The sequence below is a fragment of the Erpetoichthys calabaricus genome, chromosome 12 (assembly GCF_900747795.2).
Source record: "Erpetoichthys calabaricus chromosome 12, fErpCal1.3, whole genome shotgun sequence".
Classification (NCBI taxonomy): Eukaryota; Metazoa; Chordata; class Cladistia; order Polypteriformes; family Polypteridae; genus Erpetoichthys; species Erpetoichthys calabaricus.
In genome coordinates, this window is record NC_041405.2 from 17,357,693 (window position 1) to 17,379,852 (window position 22,160).

The 22,160-nt window shown below is 41.3% G+C and overlaps 1 protein-coding gene across 3 annotated transcripts; it reads left to right on the forward strand.

The window, feature by feature from the left end:
• The first annotated feature begins 270 nt into the window (after positions 1-270).
• On the forward strand, positions 271-17,922 carry LOC114662969 (tripartite motif-containing protein 16-like). Of its 3 annotated transcripts, XR_007936345.1 has the most exons (7): positions 271-1,146; positions 12,830-12,925; positions 14,236-14,469; positions 14,556-14,715; positions 14,862-14,921; positions 16,472-17,418; positions 17,455-17,922. XR_007936345.1 is itself a non-coding variant. In XM_028816717.2 (6 exons), exons 1-6 carry the CDS (start codon positions 517-519, stop codon positions 16,993-16,995), a joined length of 1,704 nt encoding a protein of 567 aa, XP_028672550.1. In that variant the 5' UTR covers positions 271-516; the 3' UTR covers positions 16,996-17,922. The 3 variants fall into 3 exon arrangements, 2 of the variants coding, with proteins under 2 accessions (XP_028672550.1, XP_028672551.1); XM_028816717.2 differs by having other exon boundaries at positions 16,472-17,922; XM_028816718.2 differs by having other exon boundaries at positions 272-1,146; positions 14,293-14,469; positions 16,472-17,922.
• The last annotated feature ends 4,238 nt before the right edge of the window (positions 17,923-22,160 follow it).

A 22,160-nucleotide genomic window follows, 5' to 3' on the forward strand; every position in this document is an offset into this window, starting at 1 on the left:
TTGCTTTTATCAGCATCTTCCATGGTGTCTCGCCTCTTTTGGACGTGGCATTGTAGATTCACAACACACTATCGAGCAAAGTTTCAAGTGACATCGCTAGTGGACCGAAATCTTAACGGAAACTCCACTAAAGATAAAACGCGAACACTGCGGTGTGAAGGTTTTGTCGCGGAACGCGAAATTGCAATGAGCGCATGCGCAGTAGTTTCTGACAAGACCTCTTGACAGTTTTGCTTTCGCCTCTCATGTGACAGTTCATTGACGTGTGTTTGTCACAGCTGACAGGCTATCGCCTTAATAAATGCGCTTCATGATAAAATAGTGCGAATTTCTTCTGCACGTAATTTATACAGTTTATATATACCTACAGTTTTGTATTCTACTAAATAGAGCAGTTTCCGGTGCATACAGGCACTACACGATTAAACGTTTTTCTGTTTATAAATATAAATACGGCAGTCGTGTCTCTGAGGAGCGGAAGGATTTTGCCCTGGACTACCCTCTGAACGAGGCGGGATGCGAAACTTAGTTTCACTTTTAATTTGTCATTTCCGTAATACTTTTCTGCGGCTTTGCCGTAACATGATGGCATCAGCCGCGTCGTCTGCGTATCATGAAATGTTTAATTGCAACGTATGTTTTTTTACAGTCCAGGAAGAGCCAGTGGCGCTACCCTGTGGGCATAAATTTTGCACGAACTGTATGAAAAAATCCTCGTCTGAGAGGGCCGATTGTCGCTGTCCTCTGTGCCAGTGTGTCTTCGCTCCAGAGGCGCTTTCTAAAAACGCCCAACAGGTTGAAATGGCAGAGCAGTGGACAGGAGTAGGATCTGCTGCGACAGAACCCATGGACGTGCCCTGCGATGTGTGTATTGGAGTAAAGCGCAAGGCGGCTCAGACCTGCGTGACTTGCCTGGCTTCCTTTTGTGAAACTCACATTCAGCCGCACAAACAGTCGGAAGCTCTGAAGAGACACAGACTGGAGGAGCCGACTAGTAACCTACAGCAGAAACTTTGTCCGAATCACAGAATAATGTTGCAGCTTTACTGCAGGACCGATCAGAAGTGCGTCTGCTTGCTGTGTGTCGCCGTGAAACACAAGGATCATGAGCTGGTGGAGATGGAGACCGAGAGGGCGGAGAAGCAGGTAAGTGGCGCTTCCAGAAATTACAAGTACAGGACATCTAATGTACACCTTGTACACTAGCACCACTGTAGTAAGGTCGCAGCTCATATTACTTTCATTAACTTGTTTATTGTATGCAATAGGTTTAGTTTTAAGGTCACTGGAGCCAAAGTCCGTCCATCCATCTTCCAAGCCCACTTATCCTGAACAGCGCTAAGGCATAGGCATGCATAGGCTGGGGTTCACGCCCTGCATTCTCATAAATATAATGGTTCTTTAACGGCAATGTTTCTTTAGTGGGTATATGTTTCCTCGTAGAACTATTGTTTGATCACCATTTTAGGGTTTTTCGAATGTAAATTTGGTAGTTTGTGCTTTGGAAAACTTCCTAATATGTAGAAAAAAATCGAAAATGTTTCAACTATCGTAGGCTACCTAGCAGAACCTGGACTTTCCCTGTGTTATTGTATGGCCAAATTATGACTGGTATTTCACAGATCTCTTACTCTCTGTTCATGGCTATTTTCTATAAGGAGTTTGTTAGGGATCTAAATAAATTAATTTTCTTTCCGGGAACCAGAACTGGTTTCCCAATGGCGTCATTCTGAAGAACCACTCTGGCACTAGCAGTGTGCGATCTGTATCGTGTACGATAATATCTTATTGTTTTAACGATGTGCGTGCTGACATTATCGAGTATGTTACTTAGCTTGCTTAAAAACACACACACGCCTTGAGAGACTTCGCCTTCTGTCTTCAAGTAACCTAACAGGACAGACCACTGCGCGTGCGTGCACGGTAAGCGCACCACAAGTTAAAGCGAGCGTAGCTGCCCCAACAGAGTGAGTGGGCAAACAGCGCCAGGGGATACAACAGCCTCACAATCTACGTCGTTAGTTTTAATTTGCGAGACATGGGTCATCATCACTCGCGTGGAGGTGGTCCGGTTTTGAAAAGAGTGATGTTGCCTAAAACACGGCAATCTGCAAACAGTGTTGGAAATCGTTTGCAGTTAAAGACAGCTCGACAACTAACTTGCTTAACTATCCGCGAACTGATATTGATCTAATACGGTTCACTCTGCTGTCAGGCAAAAAAAAATCCGTCCGAATGCATTATTAATCTTTATTTCCGTAAGAAGCATATGCCTATCTGGCGCGTTTTCTTTTCGCAAGCCGTCTTGGTTGGGGGGTCCTCGATTTCAAAGCACTTTTTTTTCTTTCATTATTTAAAACGGGCACAGATCCCCGCCTCCTCGCCCCCTTATGGCTGCAGAAGATGGATCAGGTGATGGCACAAGGGAGAGAGCGTAAAAGAAAAATAAAAGTCTTTTAGCAGCTATTACAAATTGGGGAAACTTGCAGAAAAAGTACCTGTGCATCCCCGCCTCAAGCAGCCCTTCTGAGAAGCTTTTCAGCACCGGAGGAAATGTTATATAAACACGTAACTGTGCTGCTCTTCTGAAGCCACATGCTGGAAACAGATTTGTGACACAACTTGAAGCATCCTCAGTGGAATTTTACAATTGTTTCAGTTGTTTTTTTAATTGTTTACTTGTTATTAAAGACTGGCATCCTTCAACATCTGCAGTAAGATGCTGCAGATGTTCTATCAGATGGTTGTGGCGAGCGCCCTCTTCTACGTAGTGGTGTGCTGGGGAGGCAGCATTAAGAAGAAGGATGCCTCACGCCTGGACAAACTGGTGAGGAAGGCAGGCTCTATTGTTGGCATAGAGCTGGACAGTTTAACATCTGTGGCAGAGCAACGGGCACTCAGCAGGCTCCTATCAATTATGGAGAATCCACTACATCCATTAAACAGTATCATCTCCAGACAGAGGAGCAGTTTCAGCGACAGACTGCTGTCACTGTCCTGCTCCACTGACAGACTGAGAAGATCATTCCTCCCCCAAACTATGCGACTCTTCAATTCCACCAGAGTTGGTAAACGTTGAACATTATTCAAGTTATTGTCTGTTTTTTACCTGCATTTTTTATTACTCTTTAATTTAATATTTTTTGCTGCTGGAGTATGTGAATTTCCCCCTGGGATTAATAAAGTATCTATCTATCTATCTATCTATCTATCTATCTATCTATCTATCTATCTATCTATCTATCTATCTATCTATTAAAAGTGAGGCTGGCATTGTGGAAGGGGGCTTGGGGGGGGGGGGGCAACAGCAGTTGAGAAGGGCAAAATAATAGATACTCTGGTAGTGAAAGGAATGCAGAAGTAAGTTTCCGCAGGCTTTGATGACTTTGCACATCCCCAGTCCAAAGGTCTTGATCTGTTTTTGTGTTATCCCCTCCAACAATCCCCAGAACAGAGTATGCTGTTAATAGGGTAAAAGTGATTGGAAAACATGATCTTAACTAGTAAGAGTACAAAGCTGTCTCTACTAATACAGTACTCTACGAGACAACATGCTCTAGAAACTACTGGAGTGTATTGAAAAGAGGAAGAGACAGCTGATTTAGGAGGCGTGTCTCTCTTTTCCTTTGTTGGCAGCTACCATGGCAGCCTATAGTGATAAACACACAAAAACACCCTTGAGTGAGGTTGGGTTGGTCTGTATCATGTCACTCTTCCCCCTGAGGCAAAGAGAAACCAAGGTGCAGGAAAAGGAATTCAAATGAAATTGATCCGAACAATGCAGGAAAGCAAAAGTTGAATGATTTCTCGGTTAATCATCAGTTTTTCCAGTGTCAGTGCTAGTAATCAATTAAATCAGTCAACAAGAAGCGCCCACCCAGTGGATGCCAAATGGGTGAGGGATGTCTGTTTCAGGGTGGCACGGTGGCGCAGTGGGTAGCGCTGCTGCCTTGCAGTTGGGTGATCTGGGGACCTGGGTTCGCTTCCCGGGTCCTCCCTGCATGGAGTTTGCATGTTCTCCCCGTGTCTGCGTGGGTTTCCTCTGGGCGCTCCGGTTTCCTCCCACAGTCCAAAGATATGCAGGTTAGGTGGATTGGCGATTCTAAATTGGCCCTAGTGTGTGCTTGGTGTTTGGGTGGGTGTATTTGTGTGTGTCCTGCGGTGGGTTGGCATCCTGCCCGGGATTGTTTCCTGCCTTGTGCCCTGTGTTGGCTGGGATTGGCTCCAGCAGACCCCCGTGACCCTGTGTTCGGATTCAGCGGGTTGGAAAATGGATGGATGAATGGATTTTTTTTTTCAGAATTTACTGTCTTAATCTTCTTTGTTTATTTATCTGGTTTGTACAATGCTATATACTGTATATTCTGTCGTTCTTTATTTATTCTGTAAGTGCCTTGAGCATGGGAAAGGCGCTATATAAATAAAATGTATTATTATTATTATGTCTGTTTCACTTTTCAGCTGGGACACCAGAAATAATAATAATAATAATAATAATAATAATTCATTACATTTATATAGTGCTTTTCTCAGTACTCAAAGAAATATGAAAAGATCTGTACAGTTTACAAACAAGATTCATACATTGGTGAAAGTCTACATTAAATACTTTCATTTTCTCTGTTATGATTCGGACTTGGCGATAAACTTACTTCACAAGCAATCCAGATATGTTTGTAACATAAGAATAATAGAGATAGATATATGCAAGTATACTGTATATTGATATACAGACAAAAGACAATAACAAACCACACAAAAGATAAAGTTAGCCTAGCTTAGTTGAGCTTTTAATCTCCTATAGAAAAATGCACACAACTTATGAATACTGATCTTTTTGTTCATGTGGTTAGGATGAATACGTTCTTTAACTAGTTATGAAGCCTCTCTTGCCTGCATGCAAGGTTGGATGCAGATTAACATCATAGCCAGGATGGATCAATTGCGGGTTAAGGGACTTGCTCAGGGGCCCAATGAAGTAGTTACTTTGTACACATGTACTTCTGGTTACATGTGCAGATCCCTAGCCTCAGAGCCACCACTCCACCCATAGATAGATAGATATTAACTTTAGTGTAGTAGGCAGGATAGATAGACAGACTTATCCTGAGGACATGAAAGGAGTCTCTGAACATGGGGAGAGGTTTCACCAAGACATTTCTCAACTGGAGAGCTGTTAATAGTGGAAATGTGGAGTGAGTTAGTGTTGTGGTGAAAATCAACATCTTAATTAAAGAAACTAACTTATCTTCTACACAAGTTTGATAAAACCATTTAATCAGTACTGAGGGAAGGGAAAAGTTTGTCCATCTGCCTTATTTATTGCTCTCCAGCTAATGATTGAACAGGGAGCTTTCTTTTACAGCATGATCAGAATGTCCATTATTAAAGGTGTAGGTCTATTTTATAAGCAACTGAATTTTCATAACAGTGTCAATCAATGCATACATTTTCTCTCGTTGGTTTGTTCATTTACACCCAAATGATCTACATAAAGTAAAAGTCTATTATTCTTGTACCCATTGAAATTTCTGTTTATTTAACAACTGTCCAATCTTGTTGGATATAGAACGTATAAACTCTTAGTCATCCTTCAGAACATTTTGTGTATTACACCTTTGTCTTTGTTGTTCACTTGACCTTTATCTGGTTTCCTGATACTGAGTGGGATTCTGACATTTATTAACTCTTTATTCTATTTCTTTAAGCTTCTCTCTTAGTGTTAAAAGACATCTATTGGTCATCACACCATGAAACACTTTCAACGGAAAAGAAAAACTATTAAGTGACTACTTTTTGTTATAAATAATTTTATTTAAAACAATTAGATAGATAGATAGATAGATAGATAGATAGATAGATAGATAGATAGATAGATAGATAGATAGATAGATAGATAGATAGATAGATAGATACTTTATTAATCCCAATGGGAAATTCACATTCTTCAGCAGCAGCATACTGATACAATAAATAATATTAAATTAAAGAATGATAATAATGCAGGAGAAAAACAGACAATAACTATGTATAATGTTAAATGTTAACGTTTACCCCCCCCCCCCCCCCCCCCCCCGGGTGGAATTGAAGAGTCACATAGTGTGGGGGAGGAACGATCTCCTCAATCTGTCAGTGGAGCAGGACGGTGACAGCAGTCTGTCGCTGAAGCTCCTCTTCTGTCTGGAGATGATCCTGTTTAGTGGATGCAGTGGATTCTCGATAATCGATAGGAGCCTGCTGAGCGCCCTTCGCTCTGCCACAGATGTTAAACTGTCCAGCTCCATGCCAACAATAGAGCTTGCCTTCCTCACCAGTTTGTCCAGACGTGAGGCGTCTTTCCTCTTAATGCTGCCTCCCCAGCACACCACTGCGTAGAAGAGGGCGCTCGCCACAACTGTCTGATAGAACATCTGCAGCATCTTATTGCAGATGTTGAATGACGCCAGCCTTCTAAGGTAGTATAACCGGCTCTGTCCTTTCTTGCACAGCGCATCAGTATTGGCAGTCCAGTCTAATTTATCATCCAGCTGCACTCCCAGATATTTATAGGTCTGCACCATCTGCACACAGTCACCTTTGATGATCACTGGGTCTATGAGGGGTCTGGGCCTCCTAAAATCCACCACCAGCTTTTTGGTTTTGCTGGTGTTCAGGTGTAGGTGGTTTGAGTTGCACCATTTAACAAAGTCATTGATTAGGTCCCTATACTCCTCCTCCAGCCCATTCCTGATGCAGCCCACAATAGCAGTGTCATCAGCGAACTTTTGCACATGGCAGGACTCCGAGTTGTATTGGAAGTCCGATGTATATAGGCTGAACAGGACCGGAGAAAGTACAGTCCCCTGTGGCGCTCCTGTGTTGCTGACCACAATGTCAGACGTGCAGTTCCCAAGACACACATACTGAGGTCTGTCTTTAAGATAGTCCACGATCCATGCCACTAGGTATGAATCTATTCCCATCTCTGTCAGCTTGTCTCTAAGGAGCAGAGGTTGGATTGTGTTGAAGGCACTAGAGAAGTCTAGAAACATAATTCTTACAGCACCACTGCCTCTGTCCAAGTGAGAGAGGGATCGGTGTAGCATATAGATGGCATCCTCAGCTCCCACCTTCTCCTGATATGCAAACTGCAGAGGGTCAAGGGCGTGTTGAACCTGTGGCCTAAGGTGGTGAAGCAGCAGCCTCTCCATGGTCTTCATCACATGTGATGTCAGAGCAACAGGCCGAAAGTTATTCAGCTCACTAGGACGTGATACCTTTGGGACTGGGGTGATACAAGATGCTTTCCAAAGCCTCGGGACTCTTCCCTGTTCCAGGCTCAGGTTGAAGATGCGCTGTAGAGGACCCCCCAGCTCCGATGCACAGACCTTCAGCAGTCGTGGCGATACTCCATCTAGACCCGCTGCTTTGCTGGCACGAAGTCTCCTCAGCTCTCTGCTCACTTGCGCTGTTGTAATTATGGGTGGGGATGTCTCTCCTATGCTGGTATCAGCAGAAGGATGTGTGGAGGGGTGCAGTACTCCGAGGTGAGAGTGAGAGTGGGTTAGGGTGGTCAAACCTGTTAAAGAAGTTGTTCATTTGGTTTGCTCTCTTCACGTCTCTCTCGATGGTGGTACCCCGCTTCGAGCTGCAGCCAGTGATGATCTTCATCCCATCCCACACTTCCTTCATGCTGTTATTCTGCAACTTCTGCTCCAGCTTTCTCCTGTACTGCTCCTTCGCCGCCCTGAGCTGGACTCTGAGTTCCTTCTGCACGCGCTTGAGCTCATGCTGATCACCGCCTTTAAAAGCCCTTTTCTTCTGGTTCAAAAGGCCCTTGATGTCACTTGTAATCCATGGCTTGTTGTTAGCATAGCAGTGTACAGTTCTTACTGGAACTACAATGTCCATACAGAAGTTGATGTAGTCAGTAGTGCAGTCAACAACTTCCACAATGTTCTCACTTTGAGATCCCTGCAGGATATCCCAGTCTGTAGTTCCAAAACATTCTCTCAGAGTATTCTCAGCCTCCGGGGTCCACTTCCTGAATGATCGTGTGGTTACAGGTAGGACTCTCACTTTTGGTTTATAGTGAGGCTGAAGCAGAACCAGGTTATGATCTGCTTTCCCAAGCACAGGCAGCGGGGTGGCGCTGTATGCGTCTTTAACGTTTGCATACAGTAAATCAATAGTCTTATTTCCCCGGGTGTTACAGTCCACATACTGGGAGAATGCAGGTAATGTTTTGTCCAGCGTCACATGGTTAAAGTCTCCAGCGATTAGCACAAGCACCTCAGGGTGCTGCGTTTGTAACTTAGCAACAGCAGAATGGATGATGTCACTCGCTGACTCCTCGTCCGCCCGAGGAGGTATGTACACGATGACAACAATGACATGTCCAAACTCTCTGGGCAAGTAGTAGGGACGTAAACTTACGGCCAACAGTTCGACATCCCTGCAGCAAGTGGAGATTTTGACGTTGATATGTCCAGAGTTACACCACAGTGTATTAACATAGAGAGCGATTATTATATATGTAAATATATAATATAATATAACACCGGGAAGTGCTGCCGGAAGGACGTCATCGGACACCTGGAGCACATCCGGGCAAGAATAAAAGGGGCCACCTTCCTACAATCGAAGAGCTGGAGTCGGAAGTGGGAGTAGGACAAAGCTCCCGTGAGGAGAGGAAAGGTGGACACGGACATTGAAAGAAGCCCGGAATAGGGGTAATTTGGTGCGTGGGGCACTGTGTGCTGTTTGGGACTGTGTATTGGTGGCTTAATAAACGTGTGCATTTTATAAAGATGTGGTTTCCAACTGGTGGTGTCCGGGCAAGTCTCACACAGGTTACAGTTGGACTGGGCAGAGGTATATGAGTGGGTTAGCTGATGGGATACAAAGGGTGATGGTTAGGGGGACTTTTTCGGAATTAGGTGATGTTAAAAGTTGTGTCTCTCAGGGCTCAATACTGGAGAAGTAAATGTGAGTTTGCAGATTATGTGAAACTAGATGGAATGCAGTTAATGTGGAATTAGCTAAAATGTTGCAGAAGGAACTGGACAGCATGCAGTGCAGACTTGGGCAGGTTTGTGCCAGATGACATTTAATGTAAGTAATTGAAAAGTATTACATGTAAGAAGTACAAATTTTAGTTTTCAGTGCACAAAATGGGGTCTGAAATTTGAATATACTCCTTATGAGGAGGAGCTCGGAGTCATAGTGGACTTAAAACATTCAAAATATAAGACAGCGTATTGGGTGTTGTGAAGATGTACTGATAAGAGCATTGAGAGAAATTCACTCTCCTCACCCTTCAGTTCACACCTGACCTTTAGCTTATAATATGTTGGTGGTTTCTAACTTATCCAGATACATAAAAATAAAAAGGCCTGAGCCTTTCCAATATAACCCTTCAGTGCTTGTGCTTAATAAAATACAATACTTATTGCTTTACGTGCCCACGATTCATGTTGAATACATGTCAATCAATACTAAAGTAAGTATTTCCCTCTATACTATGTGAGAAATTAAAGGAGTTGAGCCCTTTCGGTTTAAACAAACAAGACATGAACAGGTGGAATAATTGAAATGTTTAAATTTATGAAGGGAATTAGAGCTGTGAATCCCAGCTGTTACTTTAAACTGAGTTCAAGAAGAACGGATATGGACGCAGGGACATGCCCGTGGAGGCAAAAGACATAGTGCGCAAGCGCCACACAAAGAGACATAGTGCGCAAGCGCCACACAAAGCCCCCCCCCCCCCATAGTGAAACGGGAGAGACTACGCACGTGCGCAGGCGCCACACAAAGCCCCAAAGCAACAGAGCAAAACAGGAGAAACTACAAACCGTCAGAGTAGGAAACAAAGTAAAACCTCATAAAGAGGATAAAGAACAGGGACAAACACATGAAGAGCAGGTTACAGAACAAAGCCCCCCTCCCCAGAGTACAAGGACAGAGACTACGAACCGTCTGACATGCCGCAAGCAGGATAAAGCGAGATCAGAAATAAAACACAGAGTAGGAAACAAAGTAAAATTTCATAAAGGGATTAAAGAACGGGGACGAACACATGGAGAGCGGGTTACAGATGATGAAAACTGGAATGCAACAGCTACAAAAAAACCTAGGCACTAAACACATGCACACCAAGATACAGAATATAAAGGCAGAAACAACGACAGTTAAATGTCCACACCACACAGCGGAGGCAGACCCTGAAGGTTCAGGCGCCTACATTGGGCGTCACAAAGCCCAGTAAAGTACAAAAGGCAAATGCGCCTACACAGCATGGTAAGAACCGACATAATACGGAATGCGCAGGCGTGGCCGCCATATTATGAGTGGCACTAATGCGTAGATCTAATGAACGTGGACTCCTACAACGCACGTCTCAAACTGCATAAGCAAAGCAGGCATGGGTTCAATACGACACAGCTCGAGTGACCGAGATACAAACACGCGCCTGCCTGGATATAATTAATGAACGCAAGTGCCTACAACGTGCGTCTTAAATGACGCAAACCAGGCAGAGACTCCTCCAAAAAGAAAGAGCTCGACTAAACGATATACGAAGTGAAACGGGAAACACTACAGAGTCCGCAATGCTCCACAATGCACCGCATAATAGTTCGGAAAGAGCTTCGTATTAACAGTGGAGAGACCCACAGTGACACGGGCAAACGCTCCGTATTAAACATACGTCATCCTCACACATCCAAACTATACGGCATAGGTGAATCACATTACAGTTATGCATTATTAACAGTACGATAAACATCACAGTATCGCAAACAAATGAAAATTATTACTTGAAAAAGGGAAAATATAATCACCATGGACCAGGTGTCATTATAACAAAAGCAGAATAAAGCGAGGTCACAAATGAAAGACAGAGTAGAAAGCAAAGTAAAACGTCATAAACAGGTGAAACGAGTGGATCAAACACATGGACAGCAGGTTATAGATAATGAAGACCGGAATTCAAAAGCTTCAAAAACAAGAGCTCGACTGACCGAAATACAAACTGAAACGGGAAACACTACGGGGTCCGCAGTACTCCACTATGCACCGCATAATGGTACAGACGGGGCTCCATATTAACAGTGGAGAGCCCCAGAGTGACACGGGTGAGCTCTCCATATTAAACGTGCGTCATCCTCACACGTGGCTGCCCAGCGGGCACAGGTTCAAAACGCCGGGGGTAGGCGAGCGAAGCGAGCAGGGGGCAAAGCCCCCTTGTGAGGGCATAATTAGAAACTTGTTAAGGACAAATTTTACACAAAAGTTAAGTTTTTAAGAACCATAGACACATGGAATTACCCAGGTAGTGTGGTGGAGAGCAGGATTTTAGAGACCTTCAAAACTAGACTTGATGTTATGTTAGACAGTCCAGGTGAAGAGGATGGACAAACCTGTTGGCCTGAATGGTCTGTTCTCATCACAATTGTTTTATTGTTGTAATGTTTTTTAAACATTTTCTGAACTCATTTATTCTTGTAATCCTATTGTATGTTTGAAAAATGAATGAATGAATCGATTAATAAATAAAGCCTTTTTTAAAGAATAAAAATATCTAATAAGGAATCATTTGTCAGTGGCCTGGTATGATATTTTCAGTAGGGAGCGCAGCTGACACAAAGTAAGTTAAAGATGTCATTGCGGTCCGTGTACTTTTTGGTATTTGAAATTTTGTTTAAAAAATATCATTTAAAAAAGAAAAAGAGACACTTATTTGATTTTCAACTTAAAAGAGAAAAATGAAAAATGCAAAACAATTTCTTTTTTCCTTTTGTTCTTTCGCATATCAGAAAAGAAAAATGCAAGAAACAAGAACGAGAAAATGCCCTTTATTTATTTTGCCTGAACCGAAAGGTCAACAACCTTGTCAGGTTATGTGACACTTGCAGCAAACACTGGTCACTGGTGTGTAGACTGGACCATCATCATGACGTTGAAACAGTACTCAGACGTGATTTTAGAGATGGCAAAACAAGGCCTGTCATCGAAAACTTTATCTGGGCGTCTGTCATATGAACACAGAGAAGCGAGAGGGTTTTCTGCGAGAAATGTTAGAAAGATTTGTGCTGAGCAAATCTCGGGCTGTCGACTCTCTGACACACATGTGGAGATAAAGGTGACAAACTTCAATGCCGTCTATTGATTTGTTATGAGGAGGACTGTTTGCACGTGTCGTCAAAAATTGCGCAGAAGAAGTACTTCCGGTTTCAGACAACGAAAATGTGTCTGTTTTGTTGTTTTTGAGCTATAACACTTTCATTATTTGAATGACAAATAAATCCAGAAAAGTATGTGTAATTTTAAGTTTATGACTTTGTTACCATAGAATTAAAAAATAATTAATCAAAAATCAATAATCTGAAAATTCCTTTCATTTTCGTTTTTTCTTTTTTGGTTATAAAATAAAATTTTCAAATACCAAAAAGTACACGGACCCATTGCAGATTTTAATTAAAAAGTGAACGTTATGAAAAACTATACTTAAGACAACAGATGAAATAGTTAAGTAGCATACCATGGTAATGTGAATCATGTGCATGTGATTGAAACCATCCAAAAGTTTACAGTAAAAAGTACAAAATCAAGACAAAGGAAAAATGATCAAACAAAATCTTATTTTCATATTAGACCATCACTGGACTTTGCTTTCTTCCCCAAGAACAGACTTACTGGTTTTCAACAAGTTGCCTACTTAAACAAATATTCAATATGAGCCTTATGGATATGCAGATATTGACTACAGCTTTTAGTAGCATGGCTAAGAACAATTAAAAACATTGACAAGTCACGTAAAAGTCATTCTTATCCTTCTGTCATCACACAGGCGCAGATGGACGTGAAGCGAAAAGAAATCGAGAGCTCAGTCTGGAAAAAACAAAGACAAGTGGCCTTGACTATAGCAGCCATAGAGGAGCTGAGGGTAAGTTTTGTGTGAACATTCACTCACGATGACAAGCAAGACTGAGAGTTGAGGACACCGCTTGACTCATCTTCAAATTTGTAAAACATGGGGGGTTACCCTTGACGAGCTGGTTATTGTCACTCTAAGACATCATTAAAGAAGCAAAAAGTAGTCATGGCCAAAAGTTTTGAGAATGACACAAGTATTGGTTTTCACAAAGTTTGCTGCTTCAGTGTTTTTAGGTCTTTTTGTCAAGATGTTTATATGGTATACTGAAGTAGAATTACAAGCATTTCATAAGTATCAAAGGCTTTCATTGACAATTACATTACGTTTATACAAAGAGTCAATATTTGCAGTGTTGGCCTTCTTTCTTTTTCAATACCTCTGCAATTTACCCTGGCATGATGTCTGTCAATCAACTTCTGGGCCAAATCCTGACTGATGGCAGCCCATTCTTGCATAATCAATGCTTGGAGTTTGTCAGAATTGGTGGGTTTTTATTCATCCACCTGCCTCTTGAGTTCTCAATGGGGTTAAGGTCTTGGGAGTTTCCTGGCCATGGACCCAAAATTTGGACGGCTGGGGGCGCTGTCAAAAGGCACGGCCTGTTAAAGCCCATTGTGGCACTTCTTGTGTGATTTTGGGCGATACAAAAATAAATTGTATTGTATTGTAACATTGACATCGTCATCTGAAGGTCTCAAGCTGCGTGTCAACCTTATTGGCAAAGACTTGTCCTCTCTTACGACCTTTCCCATGGTATGCAAAATTCCAATATAATATGAAGGTGTGCTATCATTGCGTTAATACTTTATTCTTCAGTTTTCATTGAGCATTTATTTTGGTCACTTTCTGATTCACAAAGCCAAGGTGCGTGACCAAAACTTGAATAGGATATTAGATCATAAGTGGGCTGGAACCTGCCCCTACAGCACTGGGTAGAAGATAGGAACTGAAAAGTTCACAGGGCTCACTCACACACACACACGGGCCAATCTCTAATAACTAATTAATCTAACCTGCATGTGTTTGGGGATGTGGGAGGAAAACCCATACAGATATTGTAATACTGTGCAAAAGTCAGTCAGTCAGTCAGTCAGTCAGTCATTGTCCAACCCGCTATATCCTAACACAGGGTCACGGGGGTCTGGTGGAGCCAATCCCAGCCAGCACGGGGCGCAAGGCAGGAACAAATCCCAGGCAGGGTGCCAGCCCACCACAGAGCACACACCTAGGGATGTGCAATCTTTGAGGTATCTGTGCTTCCCTATGCACCCCTCTAAAGGACATGTAACTCAATGTATTTTCCATCTTCTTCTGATCAGCGCTCTGCACAAAGAGAAATACAGGAATGTGAGAAGACCTTCACTTCTGTCTTCCAGTCCATTCAGAGGCTGAGATCAGAGGTGACTGTGCTGATAAGAAATTATGAGCAGAGGGAAGTGAGAAAGGCTGAGGAGCTCATTCAGCAGCTGGAGAAAGAGATAGAGGAGCAGAAGAGGAACATCTCCAGGATGGCCGAGCTCTCACAGACTGATGACCACATCGACTTCCTTCAGGTAACATTCACACTCGTCATGTTCCAGTTTATACCAAGCCCTTTAGCTTCTTTGATGGCTCCCTTTTCCTCTTTTTACTTATGTAGAAGTTCTCATCTGTACAAGATCTTCCTATAGATGGAGACACACCAAGCATCCCTACCAAAAGACGTTTGTTGCCTGGTTCTGTCAGAATGGACATATGCAGTCTCCAGAAGTATCTGAACACAATCAGCAGCTTGGAGTTTGTGGAAATGAGACAGACGGGTGAGTTGCGAGTCTTTATGTATGCTGGAAAGATACTAAAGTGTCATTTCTTTAGTGCATAGATAGAGAGAGCCTGATGTAGGAGCAAAATTGAGCAATTCTTGAACAGTGAGGCATATTCATTTTAATTTTTTTCCTCTATTCAGGGCTTGATGAACCAAACTACGTCTTGCAGAGCCTAATGGAGAGAAGTTTTCTTTTGAAATGTAAGAGTGTTATATTTTTTAGAAATTAATTTCATGATGAAATATGCATCTTGCCTTGTGAGGATCTGGCACTTCTGTAACCCTTGCACTAATTGCTGCTGGATTGACACTGGCTTATGTGACGCTCATTTGAATAAGAGGTCACAAAAATGAATTGATAATTGAATGGATGAGATGTCTTTGAATGGCAGAGTCACTCATTGGTTGGCATTGCTTCTCACAACTCCTTGGACTCGAGTTTAAGTCTCCTGACTTAGGCATTGCCTATGTGGAGATGTCCCTTCTCCCATAAGTTTCTTGCTACTTCCTCTCATATCCCAGGGACTGGCTTGTGAGTTAATTGCCAGCACTAATTCTGTTCCGTGTGCTCTCAGAGGGACTGTCAGCCCATCCTGGATTTGCGCCTGCTTTACTTTCGGGATAAATTTCAGTTCTCCACATCCCTGAAACTGAAATAAGTAATGCAAGTAATGAAGGAATGAATGTGAGTGAGTGTATTCTTAAATAGACTGGTGTCTCTGTCATGACGGTTTTTCTGTTTTGCATTTGTTGCTTTTGGAATTAAAACTTGCTTTTCTGGTACTGTGAGACAGCAGCACAACTGTTCTCCCCTCATTGACACTGTGAAGGGGGGCCACGGCCATTACCCAGCTGGGACGCCAGCTGGAGAGAGCATCTGCAGGGCATTACCTCCCCCGGGATGCTAGAGGGCAGCCCCTTTGGGTGGCTGTGGTACCACCATAAATTCCCGTAGGGCACCCTGGGATTTGGAGTTTGGCACAGCCCTGTTGGGTTCTGTTGTGGGGCCGCCAGAGGAAGCTGCAGAGCCCTATTTTGGGACTCTGATTAATGAATAACCTGGAACACTCCCAGGGCCTGCTTAAAAGGAGTTGCCTCACTCCATTCAGGGAGTTAGAGTCGGGTGGAATAGGGTGAAGCCTGCCAGAGGAGGAGTGGAGGCGGAACGACAAAGGCAGAATAAAGGAAGAAGAATGGACTGTATATTTGGTGCTTGGTGTACCGTGTTGTTGAGGGGGGCAAGGTAGACACGCTTCCCGTGTGGAAATAAATGTGTGCTATGCTGCACTCGTGTGTCTGCCTGTCTGTTTTGGGGTTGGGGCAGCTGGAGAACCCCTAGTTTCCACAAAACCATTTAATCTAAATCAAAATAATAATAATAATTCATTACATTTATATAGCGCTTTTCTCAGTACTCAAAGTGCTATCCACACAGGGAGGAACCGGGAAGTGAACCCACAATCTTCCACAGTCTCCTTACTGCAAAGCACTTAAGCTAAAAATAAATAGCAAACCAGCTATCCCATGATTATAGGCCTATTAATGGTTATCTCTTATTGTTATAAACTTTTTGTTATTAAAAATAGAATTAAAGTACCTCTGAAAGTTGTATGTCAAACATCAGGTTACAGAGAGACAAGCAAAACACATGCACTTTCTATTCGAATGCTGCCATTTATGGTCTTTTTGACTTTACAGGAGAGCGGGTTTCTTCATTTTCTCTTTTTTTTATTCTTCTTCACTCCTTTTAGACGCCTGTCCTCTAAGTCTGGACGCCAATACTGTAAATGGAAGCCTCCGCATCTCTGAAGAGAACACGATGGTGAATTTTAACACTGTAAAAGCCCACTACCTAATCCACCCTGACCGATTTGAGCGATGGCCCCAAGTCCTGTGCCGAGAGGCTCTGTTTGGCCGTCGCTACTACTGGGAGGTGAAGTGGAGCGGAGAACACGCTGATATTGGAGTTGCGTACAATGGCATTTGTAGGAAAAGCGGGGATTCAAAATGTCTCCTCGGAGGCAATGACAAGTCCTGGAGTTTAGTCTGCTCTGGCTCTCGTTGTTCTGTACGGCACAACGGTTTGGATACTGTAATATCTGCACCCAGCAGCCAAACAATTGGAGTCTATCTGGACTGGCATGCCGGCACGTTGTCCTTTTATAGCATTTCAGATACACCGACTCTTCTGTTTAGATTTCATACCACTTTCGCTCAGCCACTCTATCCAGGATTCAGAGTGACCGGTAGTGTGAAAATCTGTCAGCTGAACTAGCTGGAATATTAAATGCTGTCGTGTACTGTGGGAATTGTGTCTCTCATATAAGGGGGCTACATGGACCTAAGTGGGAGGAGAATCAATAATGTCAGGATATTTAAAATGTTATCAATGAGTGAAGGTGAATGTTATTTAGTACTCAATGTAACAGTTATTACAGCCTTTCCAAAAGTATTGGAACAGCAAGGCCTTTTCTTTTGATTTTGTTTTGATGTCAGTTGCTCAGTACACCAGTGGTTTCTTTTTTTTCCAGAATATTCCAGGTGTTTGTATTGACTATATACTCAGTGTTTGTGCAATATCTCTGATTGCTTTTTCCCCTCACTTCTCCAGTTCAAAATGGCTTGCTTGTCTTCCATAGACAGCTCTTTGGTCATCATGTCGCTTTATCCTTTCTAACAACAAATGCAGTCTTCACAGGTGAAGCCCAAGGCTAAACCCAAGACATACACAGAGCTATTTATTGTTTAAACAATCAAATCTATACAGGGCACACTTGTGGAACTTGATTGGTTTTGGTCACCTAAAAAAATTGGGGTTTTGTTACAAAAAATGTGCTACCTTCATACACATCTAGATGTCAATACCAGGAAATAAAAGCTGAAATTCTGAACTCTAGTCTCATATTTATCTTTTGATCTCAAATCCAAATATCTTCAGTGTAGAGAAATAAGAAATGAATCAGCCTTGCCATTTCAATATTATTGGAGGGTACTGTATCTGATTAATAAAAAGGAATATCATATTCACAATAAAAAGGATTCCAAGGGTATTCTATAACCCATATAGTCAAGTCTGATGTAACTAAAACTGCAGAAAGCAATCAATATGCTTCATCCACATTGCTGTATCCAGCTTTCTAATATTTCAAACCTAAAACTGTTTTCTGATAATTCATAATATAACAAAAGTAAATCATTTGTATTAAGGCTGTTTATTATTTTTTTTATAATACTATTGTTTCAATACATTATCATATCTTTTATGACATGCACTTAACACAAAAGGGTTTGATTATTATTTTTTTTATAAAACTATTGTTTCAATACATTATCATATCTTTTATGACATGCACTTAACACAAAAGGTACCAACTAACCTCTTGCGTTCTTTTCTTAATGGGTGATAGGAAGAAATGTCAAAATCAGCTTTGCAATTCTTTCATGTAACTTCTTACCTGTTTCACTGTCAGTGCTGCATCCTGTTGTTTCAAGCCTAGGAACCTTTAATGGCAGGGTGCTTGCTGACTGGGACTTTTACTTCCAAACTTTTACTTCAACCCAGTTTACTACCAAAACAGGGCTTCACGAGGGCATCTTCATGAGCCCCAAAGGTCTGATGTTAGACAAGAAATGGACAACCTAGCTTCTTGGATTCCAAGCAATAATCAAGAAATGCTGACTTTAAACGTTTACTTGCAAATGATATCTGCATCAATATCAAAACAAACAGCTGTAAATTAAAGCAAATCCACAACCTGGGTGAGTTCATGCAGTCCACATTCAGTCCAGTTAGCAGCAGCAAAGATGAAGATGGTGCCTTTGCCAGGTGGTCCAGTTCCTTAGGTACAAATTCTGCCTCCTCAATCAAAAAATGAAAACTTTTTTTTTTTTACTGGAGAGAGAGAATTTGTTGCATTATTGGAACATCAACAGAAATAAAGAAAAGCTCACTGAAAGTGTCTGTAGCACCATCAAGGCTGAGCTCTTTTACGAAAGTGTTAGAAAGCAGTAACTGGACTAAAAAGTCCTTTTTCAAACAGCAGCTGAAAGAGAGTGCACACTTTTTGAAAAATGTCTAATTAAAAGAGGGCTGCTCTCCTCCACTCTTCTTGAACACACAAAACACCTGGTTTATGTGGTTTTATTTCTGTTTGCTGAATGCACCTTGACAGTTCACAATATCTGAAAACATACTGTATGAGTCAAGTTCTGTATTAACATTTTTATGTTCAGTTAATTTGAAAATATGTTTGTAGTTCAAGATTAGTTTATATATTAAGAACAGGGCTAAATAATTATTTGGTTCTAATGGGGTATTGTTACTTTAAGAAGGGGTGCTGGGTAGCGGGAACTGGGAACTTATTGTAAATTTGTCCATGGATTAATAGGGCTTTGGAAGCACACAGTTTTCTTAACGTGTCTGTCTTGAGTCTCATTTTGACTGTGGAAATATATAACCTGGAAAATAAACATTGTTTTTATAAAACAACAGAGTGGATTAAATATGAAACGGCAAGGACTGGACACGCGTAAGTTCCTGCTGCAGCCACACTTTTTGTTTTGCACCTTTACATACATAACTGTACTTTTAACTAAGCAAAAATACTTTGAATCCTGCTTTGCCTTTCAGCTTTCCCAGAATACACTGCACTCCTATTCTGCTTGACAAGATTTTCAGAAGTAAAGATAGGGGTGGTTTTAGGGCTGGAGTCTATCTACCCCAGATAGCACAGGGCACAAGGCAGGAACAAAGCCTGGACAGAGCACCAGTCCATCGCAGGGTGAACACACCACTAGGGCCAATTTAGCATTGCACCTAACCTGCAGGTCATTTTCTAACCTGCTTAATTCAGATTAGAGTTGTGTGGTGAATAGGAGGGCAGGGTGTGTACTGGTAGAGGTCTGGAGTCTATCCCAGCTAGCACAGGGTGCCAAGGCGAAAACACAATCGAGCCAATTTAGCATTGCCAGTTCACCTAACCTGAATGTCTTTGGACTGTGAGAAGAAACCAGAGCACCCAGAGAAAGTCTACACAGACACAGGAAGAACATACAAACTCCATGAAGGAAGAATCCAGGATGTGAACCCTCATCTCCTTACTGCAAAGCAGCAGTGCTACTACTGCACCAATGTACTGCTCCACAAAAATTATTAACAAAAGGTTATATAAAAATATAAATTGTATGTCATATCATTTTCTAACCCACTCAGACCAGACCAGGTTCCACACCTATCCAGGCTGTGCTGCCCATTATATATATATATATATATATATATATATATATATATATATATATATATATATACATACATACATACATACATACATACATACTATATAAATTTGTTTGACAGTAAAGGGAAGAGAAAGGGTGGCACATGAATGGAGGGGCGGAGTATTGGAAGTCAGGGATTTCTGAATGATTCAAAGAACAGCTAAGGAAGGGCTTAGTATGGGAGGGTCTCAAAGGTATTTACCATTACTGGAAGAACGTCAAAAATGGCTAGCATCAGGAAGAAATTTTGAACCAGGAGACATCGTTTTAATAGTAGACAGTGCAACTCTTGGGCAATGGGTTGAGTCATCAAGACAATGCCATCTGACAAAGGTGCAGTCAGAAGAGTTTGTGTGCAGACCAAAACCAGTACACTGGACAGACCCATAAATAAACTGTGCCTGCTGCAGGAAACAGCTAATGTGTGAAATAAGAAATTTTAAACGTTTGTCTGGAGTTGTATGAAAGTGATTTGAAAACAATATTTAGAGTATAATAGCATAACAGTATGATTGTAGCTCCTTTGAAGTGAAATATATGAACTCACTGTGCTCCTGAATAAACAATTAGGGTCAGAAATGTAAGAGCCAATGTTAGAAAGTTAATGCTTTAAGAAGTATTTGCTTAATTTGAATAGAATGTAATTTTCTCTCATAAATATAGATTATGGTATAGTCTTTACCCCCTGCAGTTAACATGAAATAGAACTTTCTTGGCTATACCTGTAAATACAGAATGTTTGTGAAGCAAGTTATGAATTAGTCTTATTGCTAGCATGGACTGTTAGACTCATTTGCAGTTTGTAAAAGGGATGGCACACAGTTTTCTGAACGTGTAGAAATGATTTGATGCTATGACCAAACTTAGAAAAATGAAACAAGGTAAAAGTCAAACAGAATTTTCTTTGAGCAATGACTTTATTTTTGTAATACCAACTTATTCTCTATTTTTGTGTGAACTGTTTTGCTTTGAACTTTTAGTAAATTTTTAAAAACAAAAACAAATATTTGGGCTGTGGAATTATTTCAACACGTGTCACACTATTGTTAGAATCCAATGAAGCAAACTAAAAGCTGCAGAACTTTGGTAATTTTGGATAAATGCAGCTACACCTGTTACTGTTTTGGATTAATCTCTCCTATCACTGAGAGATTCTTTTCAGTATAAATAGCATAGTTAAAACAAAACACAAAACAGCAATTAGCAAAATCTCAAAACAGCACAAATATATCCAATTATGTACTGTAGATGCATTCATACACATGTTTGCTCATTTTCATAATGAATTTAAATTTTAATAATATTTTTTACAAAAGTACACTAGGAACAGATGGCAGTGAAAAAACAAAACTACGTAGTGTCCCTAGGCCTTTGGCTAACTGGTCATTGCTCTTCCATCTGAGCACTCCAGCAATAATAAAAAGACTAATCCATTTAATAATAAGACTACCGTAACTTAAGAGTGGCAATTTACATTCAACAGTTTTGGGATGTGGGAGACCAAGACAACAGGAGACATGAGGAGGATCTGAAAAGTCCATAGAGACAGGGGTGGGCTGCAGGTTTTACTGTCTATGATGGAGCACTTCTAACCATTACACCACTCACTGATCCATCAGCAACTGTTTATATATTCAAAAATATTTTAATTTTTATAAAGAGAAAAAAACAAACAAACCTAATCTCTTCATCTGATTGCTTCAAACAGTTACCAGTGGCAACGGTTTAGTAATAATGTTGTAAATCTGACCGTTTCTCAATGTTTTTGCTGAATTAGTGTGTCGTTACTGCACTGTGACTTAGAGTTAGACAGACAGACAGACAGACAGACAGACAGACAGACAGACAGACAGACAGACAGACAGACAGACAGACAGACAGACAGATAGATAGATAGATAGATAGATAGATAGATAGATAGATAGATAGATAGATAGATAGATAGATAGATAGATAGATAGATACTTTATTTATCACAAAGGGAAATTCACATACTCCAGCAGCAGCATACTGATAAAAAAAACAATATTGAATTAAAAATAAAAAAAACAATATTAAATTAAATTAAAGAGTGATAAAAATGCAGGTATAACCGACAATAACTTTGTATAATGTTAATGTTTACCCCCCCAGGTGGAATTGAAGAGTCGCACATTGTGGGGG

Coding starts and splice junctions, on each gene's coding strand:
- LOC114662969 (XM_028816717.2), top strand. CDS start 517: ATGCGAAACTTAGTTTCACTTTTAATTTGTCATTTCCGTAATACTTTT. Junction 14,470..14,555: donor ACCACATCGACTTCCTTCAG/GTAACATTCACA, acceptor TTACTTATGTAG/AAGTTCTCATCTGTACAAGA. Junction 14,716..14,861: donor TGTGGAAATGAGACAGACGG/GTGAGTTGCGAG, acceptor TCCTCTATTCAG/GGCTTGATGAACCAAACTAC.